Source organism: Actinia tenebrosa, unplaced genomic scaffold, assembly GCF_029948245.1.
Source record: "Actinia tenebrosa isolate PJP-AT-01 unplaced genomic scaffold, QUT_ActTen_1.0 PGA_scaffold11__36_contigs__length_13525064, whole genome shotgun sequence".
Taxonomy (NCBI): Eukaryota; Metazoa; Cnidaria; class Anthozoa; order Actiniaria; family Actiniidae; genus Actinia; species Actinia tenebrosa.
This window is the reverse complement of record NW_028292571.1, coordinates 3,626,390-3,639,821: the sequence shown is the minus strand read 5'-3', so window position 1 is coordinate 3,639,821 and position 13,432 is coordinate 3,626,390. Positions and strand designations below refer to the sequence as shown.

The 13,432-nt window shown below is 36.8% G+C and overlaps 2 protein-coding genes and 1 pseudogene across 2 annotated transcripts; 1 reads left to right on the top strand and 2 right to left on the bottom strand.

Moving 5' to 3' along the window:
- Positions 1-44: 44 nt before the first annotated feature.
- LOC116289056 (adenosine receptor A3-like) lies at positions 45-906 on the bottom strand. Its single transcript, XM_031695943.2, has one exon. It carries the CDS (start codon positions 885-887, stop codon positions 45-47), a length of 843 nt encoding a protein of 280 aa, XP_031551803.1. The 5' UTR covers positions 888-906.
- Positions 907-6,504: 5,598 nt separating this feature from the next.
- On the top strand, positions 6,505-7,353 carry LOC116289035 (beta-4C adrenergic receptor-like; annotated as a pseudogene).
- A 486-nt stretch (positions 7,354-7,839) lies between these two features.
- On the bottom strand, positions 7,840-10,148 carry LOC116289050 (U-actitoxin-Avd8d). The gene is made up of 5 exons (XM_031695937.2): positions 9,977-10,148; positions 9,503-9,523; positions 8,892-8,929; positions 8,369-8,469; positions 7,840-7,961 (listed from the first exon to the last, which is right to left on the bottom strand). The coding sequence occupies exons 1-4, from the start codon at positions 10,071-10,073 to the stop codon at positions 8,377-8,379; spliced, it is 249 nt and encodes an 82-aa protein (XP_031551797.1). The 5' UTR covers positions 10,074-10,148; the 3' UTR covers positions 7,840-7,961; positions 8,369-8,376.
- Between the last annotated feature and the right edge of the window lie 3,284 nt (positions 10,149-13,432).

Below are 13,432 nucleotides of genomic sequence, written 5' to 3'. Positions count from 1 at the left end.
TACTTTTTGTTGAATAATTTTTCAACGAGTATACTTCAATGTATTCATTGTTTTTTACCAATTTTGAAGATGTCTTTTACAGCTAATCTTATATCTTGTACCCTCCAGCAAAACAAAAACGGATTCAAAGTCGAATTCAAAAAGATCAAAGTTGTTGTAAAATAAATTGGAAGAGCGATGTCGTGCATAGAAATATCAAACAAGTAAGAACACACTTGAACAAAAAGATACGGTGTACAACATGAAATGAACAATCCATGGATGTAATACAAGTTGGCTATGGATTTTCCTTGCCTGATTCTTGGAAGACACGAGGACGAATACCCAAGAGAGATTGACCGCGTTTGTTTGAGGATTTCTCGTTTATGTCGTTTAACGATCCGGTAGATTTGGATGTGACAATACGACGACAGAACGAGGGAAACAAAACTAATGACGATAGAACTGATGTCATGCTTGAACGAGGACCTTGTCCCGTTAAGAATGGCAACCAAAAGATTCGCAATCCAGATAATAAAAGTTAAGATTAGAGTACGTTTGTTCGTCACGATTGTTTGGTACCTTAGATGTAGAAGCAGGGCAAGGTAACGGTCGACAGTAATGGCTGTCATGGTAAAAAATGACGCTCCTGCGAACAAAAAAGTTGCAGTTTTTACAACTCGCATGGAAAGTGATGTCGTAGTCAAGAAAACCATAAACATAGGTTGTACAAGAAGCCCAACTCCGAAGTCCGAGAGTGCCAGAGAACAGAGGAGTACGTTGGAAGGAGTGTGAAGCGTTGGTGTCTTGAAGATGGCGAGGATAATGAGAGGGTTTGCAATGGTCGCTGTCAGAGAAAGAATGGCATTGATGGCGACGAAAACATATATCGCGATAGTTATAGCCATTTTAAGCTTCTGTTGTCGTTCCTCTCATTTACTTTGTTTGTCTGTGCACTGGAAAGATAAAAACCCTAGATTTTGATATTCTTAAAATGAAGTTCGCCGCTAGCAGGCGCCTATACCTACCTTGAATATCAACATATAACCTCTTGCTGTTCAGGCAGAAAAATGTTCCAAATCTTGTCTCTGTACCTTGTATATACGTACCCCAGAAGAGTCCAGCTTCTCTGAAAGCTAAACAAACAGTCAAGTACCTGAAATAGTGTACTTTTTCCTGACAGGAATAATTAGATACGTTGAGTAGTGCATCATACATATGAGGGCCTAAAGACACCATTGTAGAATCTGACATTCGATCATTAGGCAACAAAGCTTATGTTTGCTTTGAAGTCGTTTGAAAAGCGGTTTCTCTTCCGTTTCGATTTTAATAACTAGCAACGTGAACTAGTTCGTATTAATTTGATAAGACTGATAATAACTTCTCGTGAAAAGAATATATTATGCAAAATCGACGCCATGCCTTGACATTTTTCAACATTGAGTTATATGTACTTACTTACGTATTGAACTCAACTTTTGCGAAGTTTCCAACATTTTAAAATATGGTATTCTTGATCTGTAATATCGAGTTGCAAAAACAGAATTATTTATTCTGGCCAACAAGGCTTCGTAAGCTGTATTTGTCTTATCACGCTGAGACTTCTCGAACCTGTCATGAAGATGTCATTCTTTCTACTGCCCGAGAAATGATTTCAAACAAGGTGCTCAATATTGAATAACGAAATAACGAGTTCTTTATAAATGAGTCGAGAAAGAATGGAAACTATATAGTTTACGTGTTAATTGCATATTGAATGAATGAACAAAAGCGAAATGAAGTAAAGATCGAATCGTAGGGTTAGGTTAGTTAAACTGTCCTCTTTAACAAACAAGATTTTGTGTACATAGCATAATCTTAAGACGGATTAAAGGAGCTCAGATTATCCAGCTTTACATCCACAGTTGCCAATCATTCCCATTCAGTTTTCGAAGGGCAGACAACCAAAGGCAACTGAGCAACTAGAGCAAATGCCTGGCGCGAATTGAAAACGATCTTTCCAAAACATTCGGGGCCCGGTTATACGAAGGGTGGATATAATAGCACTATCTGATGGATAAATCCTTATCCAGTGGATAAGTCGATGCTGTTATCCAATAAATTTATCCTGATTGGATAGGATTTATCCGTCGGATAACTCTATCCACTCTCTGTAAAACCAACCACCCAGATGGTAACATGCAATGGTAAATTGCTTTCACAATAAAGAAATAGTACACGGGCACGCGGAGATATGAAGTTCAAATCGATCTCTCTCGAGTGAGCGCAAATACGAATGAGTGAGAAATCGAATTGAACATAATAACATAAACTTATTTCATATCTTCTGGCGTCCATGTCATCATCATTATCCTCTATGCCTGTGCGGTACGTAGGGCTGAAAGCGTCCATGTATTATTCCTGTTATTATATGCACAAATATCAAGTATTCATGTAATGTAAACTGTTATTCGTAGTTTGTTTACATACGTTATTTCATGGTGGCCGAAATCCCTGTAAAACTTTAGTTTATATAATGATATTATATAAAAATACAAAGAAACCATGGAAAATGCGAAAGAGAAAAGTAGTCGGAATGAACACCAATTGAGTGAGGATAGTCTATAGCTAGTCTATTAAACTAGGGAGCCAATCAGTGAATATTTCTATTACACCTAACACTCCTTTATAAGCCCAACTTTCACTCATCCTCTGGAACCTAGGTGTAAAATTCTTTCGCTGTTTTTTTTTTTTTTTTCACGAGCGACTGAATTTTTCTCTTGGATACCCGAGGATGGGGTTTCACCAGTCGGTGCTGTTAATACCACCCAAGACTGGTTGACAAAATTTTAGTTTTAAGTTCTCATTCTAGTCAGTCATACCTTTCTGGCCACGGTATAGCTCAATAATCATTTGACATATATTGGTGCCAAGGGACGGTCTTCTCATGCGTTTGGTTCGTCAGTATCTCGTACATAGCTCGTAAATCGGTCCATTATCAGTATCTGGGCCAGGAGACTTTCCGAATTCAGGAACTCAACTGCTATAGATATCGATCTCCGAGCATATGGTTATTGTTTACAGAAACAAGTACGTCACAAGACCGGTGTCTTATTACTTTAAACCTGCTCAAACGCCCTTCACTGGGTAAATACTACCCATCTCTACGCACGTGTAAAGGGTTGTACATAGACCCTGAGCAGCTGTTCTCTGCCCGTTTCTGCTGATTGAAGACTGAAATCTAAACAGACTCGCAATATTAGGCTCATGTTTGCGTCAAATTAGATAGACGGCGCCAAACGCAACCATTTGGCTGAACAGTTTTTTCTCGTTGAGATATATAATTTTTTTTTGAGAATGATAACTAGAAAATTGTTTGGGGTGCCTGTGTTCAGGAAGAGGGGGGATGGAAGTTTAGACGTGAGATGTTTCCTGATGTTTCAGTCCTCGTTCGTTTAGAATTAGACATTTTTTAAATTCTTTACGTCTTCATGTTTGAAAGTGTTTTGGTTCTCTTAGCTTGTATGAGCCAATATTTGGCTTCTTCCTCGAGTACCGAACAAAGTTTACGTAATTCTATAGAAACAACAACAAAAACCACAAGTTATACAATAGGACGAAGCCAACAAAGAATCTGACAAAAGGTTTATGGTACAAGAGCATAGGAAAAACGTCACAGTGTGGCCACCTATTGATTACGTCACAGTGTACGTAACGATGATGGCGTCATTTGACTACCGTTCCCAAAATGCTTCATGAATTTTCTCTCATTTAAATTTAAGAAAATTTATGAAGCATTTTGGTAATGGTAGTCGAATGACGCCATCATACAAATGGCCTATTCGAACAATGTTTCAGTTGAATTCAGCGGAGTAGAGCTATAAAGCCCTGGCTAAACGAAGAAATTTGTTTCCTTTTAACACATTGTACAATTATTCACATGTCTCTATCATTGCAAGCTCACCGTTCGTCTTGCTTCGATGCAAAGGCAAGGCTACTTTTCACTAGATGGCGCAGGGAACTGTAAAGGGGACTACTGGATGAGGTTGATCAAGCATGATATCGTAAATTATCTAGACCAAGGCTCTGTTATCTGCCGATGAGTCATAGATGAGGACAATAGGATATTCTAGGGTTTGGCTCAGGTCAAACGTCGAACTTCACATGAGCCCAACATAATCTTGAAATGATTGATAACAAGGCGGTCTTCTTTGATGTAATTAGGTTCGGCTCGTGTGAAGTTCGACGTTTTACATGAGCCTTAAGGTGGTGTTACACGCGACAACTTGCAACGCCGATTTTTCGTGCAACTTTATTGCGCCATTTGTGTGTCGATTTTATGCGACATGTTACACGGGAACAACTTTTCGCGCAACATTCACTTTAGTACTCAGTCCACGCGCTGCCAACTCACTCACGGCTATCTTTTTTTCTTCTTTTCTTGCTTTTATCATTTTTTATCAACTACAAAAGTTTCATCTTATCCGTTTTATTAGGTTTAGACAATCGTTGCAGTTGCTGTATTGTTTAAACTTACTTCTTCTACAGTCGGCGCCATTTTGTTGCGCGTCAAATCGGCGATGGACATGTTACACACATCGATTTGCTGAAAATTCGTCATCTTGCGTTGCAAGTTTTTGAAGCCAGATCAAAAACTTGCAACTTGTTGCAGAGTGAAATATTGCGCGAAAAATCGTCCTCGGCGCTATGTTACACGGCAACGATTTTTCGTGCAACAGCATTGCGCGTAACATCGGCGTTGCAAGTTGGCCCGTATAACACCACCTTTACACTCTATTGCCTTCAAACAACTCTTTCAAGATGAGTCACTTTGGGTCAATGCAATAAATGCTTAAAACTGATACAAATGCAAGGAGTGTTGAAGGCAACAACAGAGCTAATTCTAATATCTGCTGTTTACGATATCATGAAAACCGAATTGAATTACTAGCGTCAGTTGGTGTGGCGTAAACCAGAGATCTATTCGCAGATCATGAACGCAATGGGTGGCAAATTAGCATCCACATGCAATGCTAACCAACTATAACGCTATAATTGTTTTATTATACATTCTGTTAACTAAATAGACATTATCACGTGTTAATAGCTTGATATCGTTTTTATTAACGAGTTTCCATATCATATCGCGAACGAGCGAATAAGTAGACAAATTTCAAGATAAATTTGTTTAGCAAGTAAAAAACCAGACTACATGCATTATAGTTTTAGCACCTTAGATCACGTAGAAAGAATATGTATCCCCCTTTTTCTACTGTCTTACCGTCTTAACTGGATTGCTGGATTGTCAAGGAAAGACATTAGAAATATATATAAATTACTACGTGATCTAAGGTGTGAAAGCTACAATGTAGGACTGGTAAAATCGCTTGCTAATATGTTTCTCATACACTTATATATACTTATTTCAATAAAGCTACAAAGCTGAGACCGACAAGGATTATGGGTAGATACATTTTACATGTTTCAACCGCTTGATAACTGTTGATGGAATTGAGATCTTCTACCAGTTACAAGTTAACCTCCTCTGAGCATCCTCAGCTGCTGCAGTTTGTGTCGAAACCTTTACTTGTTGGATATGAAATATTTCACCATGATTCTCAGCGATCACAGCTTTCTAGGTTTTTGGTGACTAACTTTATTGAAAAAAAATTTTTTTTTTTTTTTTTTTTTTTTTGCAGGGGAAAAAGTCAGTAGATAAATTACCATTCTTTTCATTGCTACGCGCTGATCGAAACTGGGCAATACACTACCGTCAATTAAATAAACTGGTCGGCACCTTTATATTATCCGATTGGCAAGCGTATTGCCCATCTCCCTGTTGCGACTGCTCATGTCTCGATCAGCGATTAGCAGTGAAATGTGACAAGAGATAAATTAAAAGCAAGTGATTTACCTGCCAGATTTTAACGCCTTAGAAATAACAAATACGTGCTCTCTCGCTTCAGTCGAAATCTATTCGGTGTTTTAATAACCATTCATATGTGTTAATGCTATAAACAAATTAAATTTTGCTTAAATTTCAAGTTTGCCGGCTTGCCAGTAGTCCTTCGCTTTTAACGTTTTTTTGGTTCTGCAAATCATTGCCTGTGCACCACCCCTGCAAGATACCACTGCATATTCCAGGTAATATGCACATTTATATATGGTATTGTTATGAAAACCATTTGATCATTTTTATGGAAAATGTACTATTTAAGTTAATAAATTATCATTATTATTATTAACTAGTAAACTAGTAAAAGTACGAAAAAATGAAATGTCTCAATGGGAAACCTTGTTTTACTTAGGAGATAAATTGCAGCGTAACTTTGGGAGCAGATGCGCGTACGTGACACATAAAAATCCTATTTGCGCCGAATTTCAATTTATATTTTTCAATTAACACCTCGTGTTCCACTATTGACAACAAAAGCTATTTGATTCAGGATTTTTCAATAGACCATCACTTCATCACTTCTCTGTGATACGACAATCTACTTGCCAAAACCCTCTCTTTTTTATTCAGTCGAGGAAAACTTTGTACCTATGTCGTTCCTCGCCATAAAAATCATTTTGGTCTTCATCAACTCCTTATCGTCTTTATCAGCCACCATCACAAACCCTCTCATTATCCTGGCCATCCTCAAGACACCAACGCTTCACACTCCTTCCAACGTACTCCTCTGTTCTCTGGCACTCTCGGACTTCGGAGTCGGGCTGCTGGTACAACCTATGTTTATCATAAAACTAGCTAGCCATTTTTTGCCTTTTAACGCTTTGAAGTTCTCAATATTACTTTTTTCGGGAGCATCTTTGTTGACCATAACAGCGATTGCAGTCGACCGTTATCTTGCCTTGAAACTACACTTGAGATATCAAACAGTTGTGACAGTCAAAGGAACAATATTAGTGGCCGTTTGTATTTGGTGCTTGGCGACTGTTGCACTGCTGTTCTACTCGTATGCCGATCTTCTAGCTCAAGATATAGCCTTAATAGTAACACCAGTTCTTTGTCTTAGCATCTCGTCGTACTGTTACATCCAAATCTATCGTATTGTTCGACGCCATCGAAGACAGATCCGTGACCAAAGCCGTTCTATCACTCGTCAGTTTTCCTCGTCATGTGTCCCCACTATCGGACAAGGAAAATCCATTACTACAATGTACTACATCCATGGGCTGTTCGTTCTTTGTGTTATGCCGTCGCCTGTTTCTATGCTCATTCATCTTGTGCATGGCATTGATTTGGGTCTTGTTATCTATATATTTTTTTCTTGGACAATTCTTTTTGTAAATTCTGCGTTAAATCCGTATTTGTACTGCTGGAAAATACCAGAAATAAGACTGGCTGTAAAGTCGTTAATTAAGTTTTAGGAACGTTGTTTCAGAATTTAGCTGTAGATTTCCTTCTAAAATGATGTGCTGGCGATCATAAAATAATGACCAAATAAATTCATTCATTACTTCTCCTTTCTTTCTTCCATCGTTATTCTTAGTTCGTTCGTCCTTCATTTTTTTTTTTTTTTTTTTTTGTTTTTTCTCTCTAATTTTGTAACTTTCCTTTTTTTCCTGTCTTTCACTTTCTCTCTTGGCTTGGGTCCTTCCTTCCTTCCTTCCTTCCTTCCTTCCTTCCTTCCTTCCTTCCTTCCTTTCTTTCTTTCTTTTCTTTTCTTTCTTTTTCTTTTTCTTTTTCTCTTTCTTTCTTTCTTTCGTCCTCTCTTACTTTCTTCCCTTATTTGCTAACAATTCCTAAACGATTCTGAGCTGCGTGGATTGTACTTTCAACAATAATATTTTTAGATCCTCTTAATTTAGCTAAGGCCAGTTCTGTCCACCCTTTCACGTTTTATGTCTTTGTAATTACGATAAATGAGACAACACTTTGATGATTTAATAATGCGGTTTTATTAGTTTATTGTCTTGTCTATTCATATAATGATCAAGTTAATCAATCCGTGTCCGATCCAATCGGCCTTGTTAGTTAACATCACAGGTAAGTAATCCTATAATTTAAAAAAAAAAATTGGATAATGATAGTGATCAAGAACAAGATGATGATGATGGTGGTGGTGGTGTTGATGAAGATGATGATGATGATGATGATGATGGTGGTGGTGGTGGTGTTGATGTCGATGAAGATGATGATGATGATGATGATGATGATGAAGATGATGAAGATGATGATGATGAAGATGATGATGATGGTGGTGGTGATGTTGATGAAGATGATGATGATGATGATGTTGATGCTTTCGTAAGATATAGGATGTACAATGTTTTTCGCAGTTTTCTTTGAGTGGCTGTTTTGTCTCTCTCCTATGACCATGATTCTTAGCGTTAAAACAAAAAGAATTGTTTTCATATAACGTCATAGTGAAATTCAGCAATGATTTGTCGCGAGTTACTTTACCTTTTGACTTAGCAAAGTCCACAGAGAGCCTTGCACTTAGATCGGGCAAAAGATCCCATGCGAGAAGAGGCTTTCCTCACACAGTCACTAGCCGTGATGACCTGCAAATAACGGGTGGCTCATTTTAGTCATTTTTACTGCAAATATTAGAGTGTTAGCTTCTGACCATCAAATAGACCAATTTACCTTACAGATCACGTGTCATTTCCAACAGTATCATTTCTTTGTTTAACGGTTGCGCATAAGACATATATATGGATACAACTTAAGGTACTTGGACTGGCTCAGGGTGGAAAAAAAAATTCTTTAATTTTGCTATGCTACTGGCATACTTAAATACGTTTTCCATGTATTTATGTCCAAAGAGAATAAAACGTGGTCTGATATGGGAAAATATTACGCCCAAGGTAAAGAGGTCTATCTCTGACGGCAGCCAAATACCCAGAAAACCCGACCTATTGAGCCGTGTCTGTCGCGTGATTTTGAAAATAAATGTAAGAATCCAAAAGAATGAAAATTTTACCTTTCCACAGATAGAAGAGCCGTATCTGTTGAAACATCCTGAAGAGAATAATTAACAAAGGTAAACACAATATATAGGGCTAGTAAAAGGAAATAGCTAATAATAATATTTTTTCTAACGGTGGGGAGCGCGCGCGAATAAAAGCGGTGTTACTGGGGAATACCCTGCCCAAACATGCTAAAAATAGAACGTTAAAAAACTGGGTAAAATTTACATTTAACTTATAGCAAGTCAACCAATTTGAAATGATACATTCGCTTCTGTAAGGTTTTTCGACCGTGTGTTTAACTGTGAATTTTTTCTCACAACTGTCGCGCACAACATCCTGACAACACGAACTGCTTCGGTGTAGATCTACCATATAACTTGCTTACAACAGAAGTAAATGGCAGGTCTAAAACTTTAGAAAATATCGTACTGGCATTAATGGGCTCATGTCATATTGATTCCCGATCAATAAAGATTTACAATATAGATCAATGGTTCAAAACTTCAAGCAAAGAATTGCAGATACCCAATCAAAGAAATGTGATTACTTGTATGTGGTTAATCGGCTTGCGGTTGAACAGCCCTACACTCTAGTCATGTTATCAATGATAAGTTACACTTACCTCTCTTCATATAGGAAGGCACTGTCAAAGAAAAACGGGGAAAAAACTTAATTATAGGTGATATTTATTGAAAGAATTTTTTTTCTAATGCGGGATTCTGACTAAAAATGTGATGCATTTTATCAAATCTAATCGTGCATGACTTGGACTATTTCGATACGGTCTTAGGGAACTTTTAGAGAGAGTAGTGGCTAAGGGCGCTATAGTCTCTCCTTAAAACACCTCCCTCCCCCTTATAGTATTATGTATAGTAGTCTAGTTATATTTTCTAATCTAAGCCATCTCCCCAGTTTTAAGGTGCTTTGCGCCTTCATTTCTTCTTCACACACAAAATATTAGTTTCGAATGCCTTTGCTAAGTCCAAGCGAGACGGGTTTGTGTTCAACATTATATGTGTATTAAACATTATGAAGGGCACAACCAGGATAGACAAGAAAACTAATGGAAAACTATGAGAGGGGGGAAATAACTTACATTCATGTTCGGCGAGCATCTCCTCCAAGAACCCTGAAACCTGGCAGAGCAAGACAGTGCCGATGATGAGGAGAACGAAAAGACGTGCTGAGGCCATTCTCGACGGTTGTTTTCAAATCAGGGTTGCTCAATGGACTTGCTGGCTTGAGATATACCTTGAGTCACGTCCACTGCTCTTTTTATACTCTTTTCTACAGTACCATCTGTTAGCATCTTTATTCTCGTTGATGGTGTGGATTCCACCGCATTCTCATCGTGGTATACCTGTGGTATACTGGTCGAGTGACTTGTTGAAATCTTTGTAAGCAATATTGGGCGGATTAAACGTAGTTATTTTATCTTTATGACTATAAGTGCGGTGACAGAGATTTTATTAAATTTATCAATTAACTTTGCAAACGTTTGAAAACATTCCGGAAAACTCTAAGATCTGGAAAAAACGAATGAAATATTAACTTCTCCGTTTGATTTTAGTCCAATCTGCATCTTATAATACGTATATTTTTTACTTGGTTAATGTCTTTATTTTTATGCTTTTCGTTTTTGCTTTTGTTTTTGTTTTTTTGTTTGTTGTTTTTTTGTTTGTTGTTTTTTTGTTTGTTGTTTTTTTGTTTGTTGTTTTTTTGTTTGTTGTTTTTTGTTTGTTGTTTTTTTGTTTGTTGTTTTTTTGTTTGTTGTTTTTTTGTTTGTTGTTTTTTTGTTTGTTGTTTTTTTGTTTGTTTTTTTTTTTTTGTTTTTTTTTTTTTTATTTTTTTTTTTGTTAGTGTTTTTTTTTGTTTGTTGTTTTTTTGTTTGTTGATTTTTTGTTTTGTTGTTTTTTGTGTTGTTTGTTTTTTTTTTGTTTGTTTTGTTTTTTGTTTGTTGTTTTTTTGTTTGTTGTTTTTTTGTTTGTTGTTTTTTTGTTTGTTGTTTTTTTGTTTTGTTTTTTGTTATTCTTTTCATTTTTATCATTTTTATCTTGTCCTGTTTTGTATTTTTGATTATTATTTCAAAATTATGTTTTTCCTCTGGGTTTTCTCCTGTAAAAAAAAAAAAAAAGGCTCATCAAAGGAAATATCTTGTCGACCTTATCTTTCGTTTTTCGTTTTCCTCAGTTTCCTTTCCCATCCTTGTTATGTCCTGTTTTTTCATTTTTATTATTATCTTAACTTATTTTTCTCTGGGTTTTCTCCAAAAATCAAAAGACGGTCATTTCTTTCGTTTCTATTTTTAAATGATCGATGTAGTCACAGATTTTGGTTTTCATTATGTTATAACCCTAAGCATCTTATCCATCGATAATGGTCATCATTCATTATTAATAACTAAATGTTTTTTTATCCAGACGATATCCTAATCCTATTTAAAAAATTTAAAAAAGAGTGTGCAGATGATTATCAATTAAATAACATAGAATTGAAAAGCTAAACTAGACGCATTTCTGCGTGAACTCGGGCTTCATAGCAGAAAATCGAAAGAATTCTTCGTGAACACTGTCATCCTTCTGACGAAACCTTGAAAAATTCCGCCATTGCTCGACCATGTGCTTATGTGGCGCATACTACGCACGCGCATAGAACTTGCGCATGCGCTTTGAACGCAACTGCGATTTGTGACAGAACGCAAATAAAGCCCAATTTATACCTCGGGCATTTCCTTTGAAAGCCCGAGTAAAAATTCCACTTTTTAAGGATGATCAGGATAAAAAACTAATGAATAATGAATGGAATACCTATACCTCAACGACATCATTCTGACACTCAATTTTTTTATCTTTTTTTATCTACGTATATTTCTATAACCAAACGCAGTGTGGTCTACCCAAACTACGCATGGTTTTGTAGAACGCTTTTTAAATATATATTAACGACGATTTTGAAAGTCGTTAATTTTTGATTAACCTATATTGACCAAGAAAATCCGCGGTCTGGAATAATCTTCAATACTAAAAGTATGGAGAGAAGAAGAATATTAACTTTTTTATGTTTTAAATGGATTATTTTATTTCTGATATGTTATTGCTGGAATGGACAGCATTAAAAGAAGATTTTCATAGGCAAAAATAGAATGAAGGGACAAAGGAACGAACATATTGAATGAACGAACAACACGTAGGATTCGCGCGCAAACGAAGGAAGCAAGCAAGCAAGAAAACCTATGAAATGCTTGACCTTTACCTGAGTACTTCTTACTCTACCCCACAATCCTACAAACAGTCGTTGTCTCATTTACTGTCATGGGTTGAGAGGCATAAAACGCGAACGAACGCAGAAAGGAAGAAAGGAAGAAAGGAAGGGGAAAAAATATAAAGGAAAGTGAAGATGAGAAGGTTGGGTTGCGACAGCGTACGCACTCCATGAATGATACTCCTCAAAGTTTCTTTCCTCCGCGTTCTTTTCAAGAAGACTTTTCTGTAATTATTAATATCTCAGTCTGAAAATGTATAAATAAGTTAACGTGTTCAAAGTTTTGTTCGAAGCATAACTTCACAGTATGGTCAAGTGTCATTCACGGCAGCCATGTTGTCACTACTAAGGGCAGGAACAAGTGTTTCTTTTGTATAAAATGGTTATGGAATGGCAAGACATTTCTTCATATTGTTTAAATCCCCCACAAAAGCCGGAACAAAATCACAACATTTTTCAAAAGTTTCCAATTTGTTCAATAATTTTTTTCCTAAGCCACACGCAAGTCAAAATTTAGTATATTACGAAGAAGAAAGAATTATTCTCGTCTGACAGTCTCTTTGACTAAGTTTCTCCCTCGATAGACAAACTTGTCCTGGGTTAAACAAACTGGTCGCAATTGGCTTTAACGATTTTATAGGGATAAGTTAATTGTTATCCTATCTATCGTGACCGGGCCCCAACATGGCTGCATTTCTTGAAACCCCTTTGTTGCACTCTGAACAATGAACGATTGTAGTTGACAAATTAATCAGTGTATTTGACTTGTGACAAAGATAAGGCTTGATCCCACTATATCGTTCACAACCGCAGGGGCTTTTTTCTTATAATCAGCTAACAGAACAAAACAGTCCTAGAATAAAAACAGAAGTAATCGAGGAAACAAAGTTTTGAGTTCACTTTCTAGTTCTAGGCCTTCATGGTGACTCTTCTACGCTTCTAGCTTGTGCGGCTGCGATGGCAGTGAGTTTTATTGCAGGGACTTTTTTGTTAAACGTTTTTGTGCGCTTCATAAAAGTCATGTCTTATATGATATGATAAATATCTCTATATTCCTATGCTCCGTAATCTAATTATGGTCTATCGATCAGTAAGGTAGTTTAAAAGTAGCATGGTTTTACCACTTAAAAATCAGGTAAAAAGTTCATAGTATTTCCCCCAGATGTTTCCATGCACGCGAGACTTGAGAAAAGCCTTTATTTTGTCAAAGTATCACGGGACACACTAATTGAACGATGGCCATGTGGTTTATACGCCGCCTTCGTTTGTTCCTCACGTTAGCAGTTCCTGC